General features: G+C 37.8%; 1 protein-coding gene across 5 annotated transcripts in view; it reads right to left on the bottom strand.

Annotated features, from left to right (window-relative positions):
- Window positions 1-14,088, bottom strand: part of DZIP3 (DAZ interacting zinc finger protein 3) — a 167,832-nt gene that overhangs the window by 150,093 nt on the left and 3,651 nt on the right. For 3 of the 5 annotated variants that reach the window (XM_070406149.1, XM_070406152.1, XM_070406150.1), the window contains exons 2-3: window positions 6,277-6,380; window positions 2,822-2,891 (exon numbers count right to left, since the gene is read on the bottom strand). In XM_070406149.1, the coding sequence (XP_070262250.1) occupies window positions 2,822-2,891; window positions 6,277-6,308 (102 nt within the window). In that variant the 5' untranslated portion in view covers window positions 6,309-6,380. Of the gene's footprint in view, window positions 1-2,821; window positions 2,892-6,276; window positions 6,381-9,329; window positions 9,372-14,088 lie in introns of all 5 variants that reach the window. The other 2 variants (XM_070406151.1, XM_070406148.1) reach the window with 2 other exon arrangements.

The raw sequence follows: 14,088 nt of genomic DNA, 5'->3' as shown, positions 1-14,088 counted from the left end.
AAATACAGGAAAACATCATAACATTTCTAAAGGGTATATAAGTGCATGTTGTGCTACTCTTACTATTTTTGTAACTTTTCTGTTGGTTTAAAATTTCTCAAAAAGTAAAAAAAAAAAGAACTTCCATAAACTAGATAAGCGATTATAAAGAATGACCACTAGCCCTGGCCAGTTTGGCTTGGTGGATGGAGCGTCGGCCTGTGGACTGGGGTGGGTCCCAGGTTCGATACCAGTCAAGGGCATGTACCTTGGTTGCGGGTACATCTGGTGTGCAGGAGTCAGTTGATCAATTTTCTCTCTCATCGATATTGCTAACTCTCTATCCCTCTCCCTTCCTCTCTGTAAAAACTCAATTTAAAAAAATATATATATTTTTTAAAAAAGAATGACCACTATCACCCTGGCCAGTGTTGCTCAATGATTGGTGTCTGCCTGCATATTGAAGGGTCTCGGGTTCGATTCCTGGTCAAGGGCACATGCCTGGGTTGCAGGTTCCATCCCCGGCCCCTGGTAGGGACACATGCGGGAGGCAGCCAATCAATATGTCTCTCTCACATTAATGTTTCTCTCTCTCTCCCTCTTCTATCCTCTCTCTCTTCCTCCATCCCTCCCTTCCACTCTCTCCTAAAATCAATGGGAAAAATATCCGTGAGGATTAACAACAAAAAAAGATCACTGTCAGTAGTATATATATTTCAAACTAAAGGTCAATTCTGCCATCAAAAGTCACCACAGAATCATCTAACACTAATTACCAAATTAATACACATAAATTCTTTTTGACAGAAAATACTATAACCATTACACTTGTTAAATATATCTTATAATAAATACAATTTTAAGTTATTTTTCAAAATATTTGATGTTTAATCCATTTTTGAAAAGTTGATTTGGCATCTAAATCAAATTCAAGTCAGTTTCCACCTCCCTTGCCTCTATATCCCATACCTGGACCTTGAAATGTTTTCTAAATCTAGTTCCCCTGGTTCAAATGTGCATCCCTAAGTACATTTGCCTATGTTGTGTTTACTGTGCAAAATTTGTTATGGTAAAACCTCATACAAGTAAATACTATGATTATTTTATGTTTATATATATTCCTTCATAAGTTACTGAATAACCTTTACAAACTTTTGTTGTTGTTGTCAATCCTTGCCCGAGTATATTTTTCCATTGATTTTTAGGGAGAGACGGAAAGACAGAGAAACGTCGATGTGAGAGAAACACATACATTGGTTGCTTTCTGCACAAGCTTCAACCAGGGCTTGGGCCAGGGAGGAGCCTGCAACCAAGGTACATGCCCTTGACCAGAGTGGAACCCAGGACCCTTTGGTCCACAAGCTGACGCTCTATCCACTAAGGCAAACCAGCTAGGGCAGTGGTCGGTAAACTCATTAGTCAAGAGAGCCAAATATCAACAGTACAATGATTGAAATTTCTTTTGAGAGCCAAATTTTTTAAACTTAAACTATATAGGTAGGAACATTGTTATTAACTTAATTAGGGTACTCCTAAGCTGGCTTTTGCTAAAAACGTCCTCAATCTGATTGAGGTACATTCGCTGAGGTCGACCCCTTCCAACTCTCCCATCCACACCCATCTTGTATACTTGTATCAGAAAGAGGAGTGTGGATGCGAGAGTTGGAAAGGGTCGAACTCAGCGAACTTACCTCAAAACAATGTACCTCCCCCGCGCTGCATATCCCGTCGCCCAACCGACCGACACCCCCCCACTTCTTCTAACGCCACTTCTTCAAAATAGACTCCCCCAGGCTGAAAACTGACTTCTGAACATGGGCCACGAAGTTTCATTCACACTGTACGTGCACACCTGCACGTGGTATTTTGTGGAAGAGCCACACTCAAGGGGCCAAAGAGCCGCATATGGCTCGCGAGCCGCAGTTTGCCGACCACTGAGCTAGGGCCTATACAAACTTTTTAAGTGGATACCAATCGTTATATAAAACCTGTTCATCCAAACTTCATTGAATATAAATATGTGATACTCATATTTAATTACCATAAAGTATATTATCATTAACAATAAAAGCCTTATATTAATGTATAATTTATTTTCATTCATTGAGTACTCGACTTTCTAACAGTAAAGATGATAAAAACAGCCCAGCTGGTATGTTCAATGGTTAAGGATCAACCTATGAAACAGGAGGTCACAATTCCAGGTGAGGGCACATGCCCAGGTTTCAGGCTTGATCCCCAGTAGGGCCCTGTGCAGGAGGCAGCCAATCAATAGTCTCTCTCATCATTGATGTTTCTATCTCTCTCCCTCTCCCTTCTTCTCTGAAATCAATATATCTATCTATCTATCTATCTATCTATCTATCTATCTATCGGTATAGATAGATAGATAGATAGATAGATAGATATACATACATACACACAAAGGGAAGAGAATTAACTTCAGAAACAACTCAGTGAATTTCTTACTAAATAAAATTTGGTGTGTGTGTGTGATTTCTTTTTATGTATATTGTTTTCATTTTGCTTGAATTTTGTTTTTAAATGACAAATAAGAGATTTCTTAAAACCAACTGTTAGAATGTTTCTGGGCAAGTCAAATCAATTATCTATTAATTTTAACTTACAGTGAAGATTGGTGCATAGTATAACTTTGAGACACAGGTTATTATCAATTATCAAAGCAAGATTTAATTATGAGCATAATCTTATTTATTAAAATATAAAAGTGAACTTACCCTGAATTTTTAAAATAATTAAATTAATTAGATTTAACATTACACTACCTACTTTAGTCAATACTAATTAATTAACAGTTAATGAAATTTAAATATTCTCTTACCAGTTGATCAGTTAACTTTTCTACCTTATTCTTAGTTTCTTCCTTAGTCTCCTCCTCCACAGAAAGATCCCTATTTTAAATAAAAAAGAAAGGTGTATTCAGGGTATCTCCTTATAAAGAACATAATTAAATTTAGTAGTAAAAACTCTAACAAGTTAATTTTTGTCTGAAAGTTTCAGAAGTGTAAAATTGTGTTATCAAAGACTGATAAATGGAGGTAGGTGCCCTATCTCTTTAGGGACTCAAAAAAATTATGCCATGTCCTAATTGTATGTGGTAGAGAGAATAGAAAACTGATGTAAAGGAAACTCCATCTTCAAACATACACATAGTAGACCAAAATAATGAGGGGAAAATTAGCTTATAGCACTATTTCAATGTAAAGAAAAAAGGTTCTTGAAAAAGTTGATGTTTTGTTTTATGTAAATACATATGTATATCTTTATGAAGATAACAAAGGTTTAGGAAGGCTCTATTAGATAGATCATTTTATTTTTTGTTTCAGGTTCCTAGCCTTACAATTGTCATTTTCCAAAATGATTTTTTAAATTCAGGCAGAATATAATACTTAGAAAATTGTCAACTATTTTTGTAAAAAGGAATACAAGTTTTGCTTTTGACATTGCCTGAAATGTGAACATATGCAGTATTATATACTAAAATGAAAATTTTATTCATGAAATATCTTTGTCTACAATGATGACACAGGACTCAAAATATAAGAACCATAACACAGGGTCATATATGATTTATATGATCTTAATTTTATATACTTGCAGAGCTAAAACTGAGGTGAGAAACTTCTATCAATTGATTTACTCAGAATTGTGCTTTATAAATATTACCCCATTTTACTTCACATTTATGTGGTCATTTGACAGAAAATCCTTTATCATCTACATTGTGCAAACTGATTTTTTTTTTTTTAGGGGAATGTTGGACAGATAAAAATACAGCATTATTCACACAATGAAAGTTTCAACAAAATATGATTCTTACACAGAAACAATGATTCTCAGTGCTCTTTAAAATGTCATGAAAAAGAAAAACCTGCCCTAGCTGGTTTGGTTCAGTGGATAGAGCGTCAGCCTGTGGACTGAAGGGTCCTGGGTTCGATTCCAGTCAAGGGCACATGCCTGGGTCGTGGGCTCAATCCCCAGTAGGGGACATACAGGAGGCAGCTGATCAATGATTCTCTCTCATCATTAATGTTTCTTTCTCCCTCCCTCTCCCTTCCTCTCTGAAATCAATAAAAATATATTAAAAAAAAAAAGAAAGACCTATTTACTAGTATTTCCAACTATCTACTGTACAGCTTCCATAAGAATATCTTAGAAGCATGTTAAGCTCACTCATGACCTGCCCTCTCTGCTTCACAGACACACACACACACACAACCTGTCTCTTTTTGAGATCCTCATATTAGTTAGTGGTATAATCTCCTTCTGGTCATTAGGAACCTTTGAGCTGTCTCTACTTCTTTTACCCTTTTTCTCATATTTAAGCAGTCATAGAATTCTATTTATTCTAGTTTTATGAACCCCTCCTTTCTTACTATTTCCTATTCCTAGTATTACAAGCTTCCATCAGCTTCTTCCCAAGCTATTACAGGTGTTGTATCTTGAAATTCCATTTCTTTCCACTATCAATAGAGGTAGCCTTTCCAAAATATAGCATAAAATTTCATTTGTCTTCTTAAAATGTCAATAGCTCTGCACAAAATAAAGCTAAACTCCTTAACAGGACAGTCAAAATGCTCCCCAATAATTTGTCTTAAGTACTTTTTCTTAGCCAAATAACGTCCCATCTGCTCTGCTTCTACACCCATCAAAATGCTTCCTAGTCTTTAAAGTTCAATTCAAACAGTACCTTGTGAAAACCCACTCCATCCCAGACAGTAATTATTTTTCCTTCCTATATATAGCCTCAGCATCTCTAATATAACATTTATGTATGCATTTTGCCTAAATTTATCCTTTTTATATACCTTCCTACATTATAATTCTAAGTACACAAATTTTGTTTAGTCTTTATTCCCTAAGTATCAAGAAGGTCAGTAAATACTTATAAAATAAATAGATCACATTGCTTACTATATAAGATAGCCAAAGGTAGGAAGGAGATCTCCAATACTAACCTATTGTTTAGTATTATAAGGGAGAGGTATAGGCAAGCTAAACTAGTCCCTGATTGGAGGGACTTTTGGCCTGGCCCCAACTGGCCTGGACTCATATGGATTTATGGCCTGAACCCAATTGAACCATTCAGTAGTCTTCTGTGTTATGCTTAAGTTACCTTCTATAAAATGAGAATAATAACAACATCCACTTCATAGAGTTGTTATAAGGTTTATATGTTAACACTAGTAGCCCGGTGCACTAGTAGCCTGGTCTGTGCCCTGTTACAGTGCGGGAGCCCTGCAATCCATTGCCCCAAAGAGGTAGGCCCCGCTCACCCATCCAGGGCTCCTTCATGGATTGCCCCAAAGAGGTAGGCCAGAGCAGGAGGAGGCCTGCAGACCCCCGGGCCGGGCCACAGCAGAGGGCGCAGGTGCACGGAGAGGCCTCCACTGTGCCCTGCACCGGTCCTCAACACGGCATGTCCCTGCCCACCTGCGCCTGCTGCGCACGCACGCAGCCTGCTGATTGGTCATTACGCGTGAGGGTATCCCAACCAATTTGCATATTACCCTATTATTAGTATAGACTAGAGGCCCAGCGTGTGATTGTAATCACGTGAAGAGGCACCCCGCCTTCCACCATGTGAGAAGGCACCCCGCAGGTCTCCGCAGGAGTCAGGTCTGACCAGCACCACGGGCGGCCAGGAACTGTGCCTGACTTCCGCCCCAGGCCCCCACTGCCCCCCTACCTGTGTCCACTCTGGGGCTGCCCGAGCCAGCACTGCAGCTCAGCCAGCCCCAGGCCCCCCTGGACCCCCTGCCTGTGTCCACACCAGACTGCTGAAGACGCCACGCCAGCTCAGGCAGGCCCCCCTGTCTGTCTCCGTCTCTGCTCCGGGCCTCACCTGCCCCCACAACCTCCTCCTGTCTGGTCGTGACCCATTACGGCGTCCTGGACAAATTTGCATATTACCTATTTATATATATATAATTTGTAAAAGCATTCAAAACAATGTCTGGCAAAGAGTAAGTCAATGTAAGTGCTTGTTAAATGATATATATAATATTACATTATTGAAAATGCCCAAATATGACAAGCTGTGGTACATTTTTCAATTTTTGGCTCTTCAGCCAGGGTGTGGTCCTTAAATAAATTTTCTAAAATTAGATTTTACCCATTTTACTAGTACATCCTCCACTACTCAAAGTTGTTAAACTGTCCTGAAAAACAAAGGTATCTCATTCACACTAGCTTTCCAAGATTATATGGAAGAGAAAAGTGTTGTATCTTTGGAATATAACAAATGCAGTTGGCTTTTGTCAATCCACCCCTTACCTCACAAAAAATTCTTCTGGAAGAGAATCCATGATGCACAATGTTCTTCTGCAAAAATCTTATTCCAATGCTTGCAGTCTGACTTCTACTACTGCTGTTTAAATCTGTAAGAAAAGTAGCATTTTTAGTGGAAATGTAGGATTACATTCTTTCTCCCTATTACATAAGTAGTACATGATCATTAAAGAAAATTTTGAAAGTTTTAAGAGAAAATAAAAGTCACAGTTTCATCATCCAAACATAAATCACTGTTTACATTTTTTTTTAAATATATTTTATTGATTTTTTACAGCGAGGAAGGGAGAGGGATAGAAAGTTAGAAACATCGATGAGAGAGGAACATCGATCAGCTGCCTCCTGCACACCCCCAACAGGGATATGCCCGCAACCAAGGTACATGCCCTAGACTGGAATCGAACCCGGGACCCTTCAGTCCGCAGGCCGACGCTCTATCCACTGAGCCAAACCAGTCAGGGCTACATTTTAAAATACTTAATTGCTTTTCAAGCATAGGTTTAACCAATTTTTAGTCATATTGAATAGACAATACTCTATACCGCCTTTTTCACCACTAAACACTATGTCAAAAGCATTTTTGTTATTTTGTACCTCTGGTAATTATTCTCAATGGTTACACAATTGGTTGATTAGGGTTTCTTTGACTATTTCCTTATAGTTGAACATTTAGATTGTTTCTCATTGTTTTATTATAAGTGGTATTTTGATAAACTCCACTGTTCATAGGCCTTCTCTACATTTATGGCATTTCCTTATCATTTGCAACAGTATGGGTGGACCTGGAAAGCATTATGCTAAGCAAAATAAGCCAGTTGGAGGAAGTTAAATATCACATGATCTCACTCATTTGTGAAATACAATGAACAATATAAACTGATGAAAAAAATAGGTCGAGACATAGAAGCAAGGAACAGACCATCAAACCTCAGAGAGAAGGCAGGGGATGGTGAGGAGGTGAGGTAAGAGATCAACCAGAGGACTTGTATCCATGCATATGAGCATGACCAATGGACACAGACAATAGGGGGGTGGGGGCATGTGCTGAGGGGCGGGAGTGGGTGGGAAGAGGTCAATGGGAGAAAAAGGAGACATATGTAAAACTTTCAACAATAAAGAATTACCAAAAAAATAAAGTGTTAATTCCACTTTCAAAAAAAAAAATCTCATTAGAATTCTTAGGTGAAAAAACACACAAATATTTTAAGCTTCCTGTATATTGTTAAATGGCTTCTGAAAAGGTTTGTACTTATTTCCCACAAGTATAAAAGTTCATGTTTAACACAATCATGATAGCACTAATTGTTTTATTTTTCTTTTCATCTAAAAACAAGTAGCCCCTTTATCCTAAAGTCTTATGATAGTACTGGTGGTCCCATGCATGGTTTCGTGCACATTGAAAGGAAAATAATTAGAAGAAATATTTTAATATTGTTATTTGCCCTTTCTCCCTCAGCACCTGTGAAGCGGGCGGCAGCCCTGCGCCCCACCACCGATGCTGGTTGTGGTCACTGTCTGCGGGGTGATCCGCCTGCACCCACCTTGGCCTGGCACCGCCCGCTCACCTGCTCCACCATTGGGGCCAGCAGTGCCTCCACTGCCACCCGTGTTGCATCGCCTATGCCTGCCATGTTCCTCACCGCCCCCTGGTACTCAGCACATGTCATAGTGACCGGTCAAACTCCCAGTCTCCTGGTAGAACTCCTGGTCAACCGCCCGCCTGCCCACCCAAGGGGACAATTTGCATATTAGGCTTTTATTATATAGGATACCTCCATAAGATAAGAAAGGTGATATAAAGAACTCTTGTCATACTCTCTGGTTCAAATATCAATGCAAGTTGTAGATGGTTCTTGAAAGAAAGAAAAAAACTCTGAGGCAACACAAATGAAAACAAAAAGTGGGATAATATAGAATAGTATCATTAGCATATATTTTTATTCATATATCTCTCTATTTAACTATCCCAAGACCAATGCTTCTCTTTTACTGGAAGTTCAAGCCACCAGACTTCATTGTCTTCTGCTAGGCTAACTTGCCTTTCTGACCCCACTGTACATAAGCCCAGGAACTGTTAGAGCAAATATACATAAAACTATTTCTCAGTGCTTTGGGCAAAGTAAAAAATAATGAGGAAAAAAAGAATATGGCAGCAGTAGCATAAAGGAAACAGACCTAGAATGCCTTGGGCTTGCTACCAAGCACAATACTGGGTAAAGTATCTTATCTGTTACCTCTGGACTGCTTATTTATCTCAGTAATTGGGGGGCTAGTTTCTCTGAAAGTATATCTAATATGCACCCATAAATTAGATCAGTAGAGCTTTTGGAGATCCATTATTAAAAAGCAATTCAGCACAGGTAATTCCCAAATCAAGAAAACATATTCCACAAAATGATTTGTAAGTCACCTATTAAGAATTCAGATTGTATTTAACTCAAAGAAATATATTTTACCTGATGTCCAGTCTCTCCAAAAGCCAGAAAAAGACAACACAAAGGCAAGAAGGAACTGCAGGACCTGAACCATCCTAAACCTTGAGATCTGAGTATCCTATCCCTCATGAGCTTAAAAGGGAGAGGACAACTCAAATTCTTGGTCTAAAGCAGCGGTCGCCAACCTTTTGGACCTCACAGACTACCAGTAGTCTGCAGACCACCGGTTGGCGACTGCTGCTCCACAGGTTTCCTTAAACCAGTGGTCACCAACCTTTCGGACCTCACGGATTACCGGTTGGTGACCAGTGGTCTAAAGGCTAAAAGAAGTTCTGAAGGGATCATCTGCAAAGTAAGTATCCCTAATTATAATACTACCTATATTCTGTATTTGACTCACACCAACTCTAAGTTACACAGAAAAGTCTTGAGACAAAGGTAATTTAATGTTAGCTGATACTTCTTAATCAAAACACAAATGCAAAGATTCACACACATGCTGACTTCTATCTAAATGTCCTCACTTACAACAGCTTTCTCACACCTCTTAGTTTCTTGCCCATCCCTAACAAAACACTTCTTGATGTCAGTATTTTAACTTACCTATTCAGAATCTGGTTCTCCTAGGTCTTCTTACTTTAAAACCTGAGTAAGCAAAGTCATATGCTTATTTAAATTTGCATTATGTTCAAATACCAGTGAAAGATCCAACCTAAAGCTAATAATGAAGCAGAGAGAGGTTGGATAAAACTTATTCTTTCACACTAAATCAGATCTGCTTCATCTCTTCAATACAGCTGTATAGAAAAGGAGATGACTTTGAAAATTTTAGGACTGTACTCAAACTTGTCTTTCTTTTACAGTTTCTATAACCTCCCTCAATATTCTAATTAAAAGTAACGGCATTATTTCATACCCAGAGCATACAAATATAAGCCTTTTCTAGACAATCCCCTCATTTACAGAAATTAAATGCTCAGACATGAGCATCTCACGCCTCTGATAAGCTTCCCTTCAGTCAGTTGCTATTTATACAGACAACGGGAAGACTAAAAAGAAAAGAGGCAAATCCTTTGGCAACAAGATAGAGAGGATGGAAGTTTTCTTCTAAACTATTCGATATTTAGTTGAAAAATAAAAGGGTGTAAAATTAATCAACCAGAAGATATTTGGATACTGAATTAAGAATTTTAAAAAAGGCGAATGGCTTTCTTTTCAGCCTGCTTAAAAATACAACCTGAGATGACTCTCTATGATGAAAGGTTTTCCAGGAGAGACCGACCATCAATCTCATCGTTTCCCTGGAGCTAAGCAGAAATGTGTGGCAAACCCTACCAGCAACAGCAGCATTTTATTGCCTCTGTTGGGAAGGAAAGCCTAAGTGCCTAGCAACAGAAAGGAAGCAGCCAGCCTAAAACATTACCACTGTTTCTAAAATAATCCAAAGGTTTCTAACAGTCTAGATGCTGAAGGAAACCTTTAACTCAGGGTTAACATGGGTGGAAGGGTAAATCTGGTTTCCCCTGGTATATTAATTTTAATAGACTTTTCCTATCAGTAGGAAACTAAAACCAAACTCTGCCTTCCTGGAACTGAGGAATTGCTCTTCTGCTGGAACCATTCAGATTTTGGCTGGTGGACCAGAGGGCAAGTTGAAGCTCATTGTCAATTTACAGCATATCTTTATCCACCAACCAAAATTATTTTATTTGCAGACTGTTTGAAAAATAAGGCATTACCATCCATATCTTGATAATAGTAAAATACCTTTTTTACTGCTCTTTCCGAGTTTCCAGCTTCCACTTTTCCTCATAGCTACTAAAATTATAATAAACTTGTTTTTTACTGTAAAGGGTTATTTTTCTCAACTTTTAAAGCTGTATTATTCATATCAAAGTAGGTATAGGACTTGTTTATAACTTTTAATCCTTCATCTAAACATGTACCTTGAGGACTCCTATGACCTCCCTAAATTGTATATAAATATTGTTTTTAAATCCCCCTGACCAATTTACAGATTCTGATTGGCCAACAAGTTTATATTTTAATGTGTGGGAAGATGTCCCATGAATTTGTTACCCTTGACTGCTCTGGCACTTACAGATTATACAGTGCCAAGTAAAAGAATTGATTTTAATGTAAAAAGAAACAAAAATGGGGAAAAACAATTTGCTTTTCTCAATGCTATTGGTTTGAAAACAAAATAAGACACATGCTATTTTGCAGGACAGGAGTTTAGTTATTGAGAACTTTTCTTATGCTCAATAAAATCAGTTTTTCTCTTTCTTGGCACTACTGACATTTTGGGCTAGATAAATCTTTGTTATGTGAAGTTGTCCTATACATATGTATGTATGTATGTATGTATGTATGTATTTAAAATCCTCACTCAATGGTATTTTTCCATTAATTTTTAGAGAAAGTAGAAAAGAGAGGGAAAGACAGAAATATTGATGTGAGAGAAACACATCAATTGGTTACCTCCAGCATGAGCCCTGACCAGGGCCTGGCACAGGGAGGAGCCTGCAAAGAAGGTGAAGTGCCCTTAACCCGAATGGAACTTCGGATGCTTGGGTCTGCAGGCCGACACTCTATCCGCTGGCTAGGGCATTTTTATTTATTTTCCAATTGACTTTAGAGAGAGAAAGGGGAAGAGGAGAGAAGGGAGAGCAGGAGGGAGAGGGAGAGAGAGAGAAAGAAAGAGAGAGAGAGAGAGATTGGCTGTTTCCAGAACTCACCCCAACCGGGATCACTCCCACAACCAGGGCAAGTGCCAGGAATCAAACCCACCACCTTTTGGTGTATGGGACTCACCTCCAACCAGCTGAGCCATGCTGGCAAGGGCTGTCCTACACAGTTTTAGAATGTTGAGCAGCATCCCTGGCCTCTACCCAGTAGATGCCAGTAGCAACTCCCCCACTTCTCAGTCCCATTGTGGCAACCAAAAATGTCTCTAAACATTGCCAAATGTGCCCTGGGGGATAAAATTGCCCCCAGTAGAGAACTACCTAACTAAATAAATGAGTTAAAATGAAAAGGCTAATTAAATGAACATATATATATATAACACATTGTTCTAAGGAAGAAAAATAAGACCATCCTTATATTACATAGCATGTTCAAACAATAAATCACCTGTCTACAAGAAAGATAAATGACATAAAATATCTCATTTACATTCCCATCAATGCCAAAAATAAATTGAGAGGTTGTATAACTTCGGTAGTTACAAGCATAGAAACATTGGAATCAGTCTGAAAGGGTATATAAGCCTGCTTTGACACACAATAGCTGTGCAACCTTATGTAAATTAACCTCTGTGCCTCAGTTTCCTCATCTGAAAAATGGGGATTAACATACTTGTTTCATAGCGTTGTCATGAACAGTAGGTGTTTAAAACATGTAAGAGTACAGTATCTAGCACACAGAAAGCACTACATGTGTTCCTATCCTCACCATCATCATCATTTAACTTTTTAAAGTTTTCAGCAAAATTAGTTCACTTTTCTTCCAATTATCTACATTGGATAAATAGTATTATACAGAAAGGAATGGTAATAATGATACTTAAGAATTAAGACAAAAACAGTTTTTCAAATATATCCCACATGGCACAAATGGCAGCTTAGTTTGCAAGTTTGGCACTTTGTATTTTTCACATCAGCACATATACATAAGCCATATTCTCTAAAATGCATGATATGCCATTGTAAAATAAATCATATTTTTTACCACTACTGATAAATACTTAAATTGTCTCCATTTGTGTCTTGTTTTGGTGTGGATTTTGTTTTTGTTTGGCTATTACAAACAATGCTGCAATTAACAACCTTGAACCTAAACTTGCTAAAATTTTGATAGCTATTTTTACAAGGTGGATTTACTAGATCAGCATTGAATTAAATATACTCAAGAAGTTCATGGATCTGTTAATAACACAAAATTGGACACCATTAGTGATAGATATTTATGAAAAGAATTGAAAAATCTCCTTAGAGTTGATGTGATGTTTTGATGACATATGAGTAGTAACAACTTCAAGGCTTAAAAAACACCAAACAAACAAAAAACAAAACAAAACACGAATAGGACACTTTCTAGGAATAAGGCAAGGCATTTTGTGATGGGAGTTCCTTAAAACAAATATTTTAACTAGTACTGATCAGATTATGTCTGCTAGAAAAGCAGCAACAGCCATCCATTATGGGTAGCTTTTAAAGTACTAAAGCAGGTATTCTGTGACTCTAGTACTCTGAAAGTCGTTATTTCTCATATGTTAGATAGCTTCAGATAAAAATGGCTATCAGATTAGACCCAAAGAATAACAAGCTGTACCATTATTTTGATATTAGCTGTGTTAAAAATGAATGAAATATATTGATCATTTGATTTTCTAATTTCTAGTTTCTTCCATTTTTGTATTTGCTTAACTTCTTGGCAAGGCTACAAAATGAATGTACCCAGACGAGTGACCAAAACATTATTTTACCCTAAATAAAAAATATTTAGTTTAATCAAGCAAACTCCAGAATGGGTGCATGATGACCGGAAAATCTTTGCAAAATTATCAGAAACTAAATATATTTTCAAGCCCAAAAGATTAGGATAATCATTGTCCATCTTAGCTCTTGCCATTTAGCAAATATCACTGTTAGCACTACCTGGCAGCTTATTCCAGGAAACAAAAACCTTGCAATGTATACCCACTGCCCCCTCCTTATAAAGGAAACATCCTTGCCAAAATTAGCATCTTGGCAGAAGCAGAGTTTTAATTCTTTTCCTATCTATCCACTCAATTCCTTTTACAAGTACAAAGGCAAATCTAAAGGGTATACATTAATTTGTTTTATTTGGAATGTACCTACAATTATGATGCATGGGTTAGGATTTACCTGAAAAAAAAATCCAGATATCAAACTATCCATCAGTTTCAGGTTATGTACAGCTAGCACTGCCAAAACAACATTGTTAAAAAATGTAGCTAGGAACTGTTGAAAGGAGCATCTGTTACCCCTAAGCAAATTCTCCAAAAGTGAAATATTTTCAGCAACTTAAAAATATTATGTTGTCATTACAGCTGTTAGACAAAAGGAAATAAGACAGGATGCTGAGACATGATACATGTAGGGATGATAATCAGACAGAGAATGGAGGATACCATATAAACTTAACTCCATCACCACCAATAACAAAGCACACTCTACCCAAATCCAACTTGATCCACCCATGTGAGAAAAGTACTGCCCCTTATCATCGCAGAAAGACGTATATTTGTATGAAGAGTTTAGGTGAAAAGGTAGATCAAGTTTTTAGTTATAAAGAGTTTACATTCATATAAAATTAATGGGGGAGGGGGGACAGC

Source organism: Myotis yumanensis, unplaced genomic scaffold (assembly GCF_028538775.1).
Source record: "Myotis yumanensis isolate MYYU_CA2020_CCGP unplaced genomic scaffold, mMyoYum1.0.hap1 SCAF_2, whole genome shotgun sequence".
NCBI lineage: Eukaryota > Metazoa > Chordata > Mammalia > Chiroptera > Vespertilionidae > Myotis > Myotis yumanensis.
Note: the sequence above shows the minus strand (reverse complement) of the source record. Positions and strands in the feature narration are given on the sequence as shown.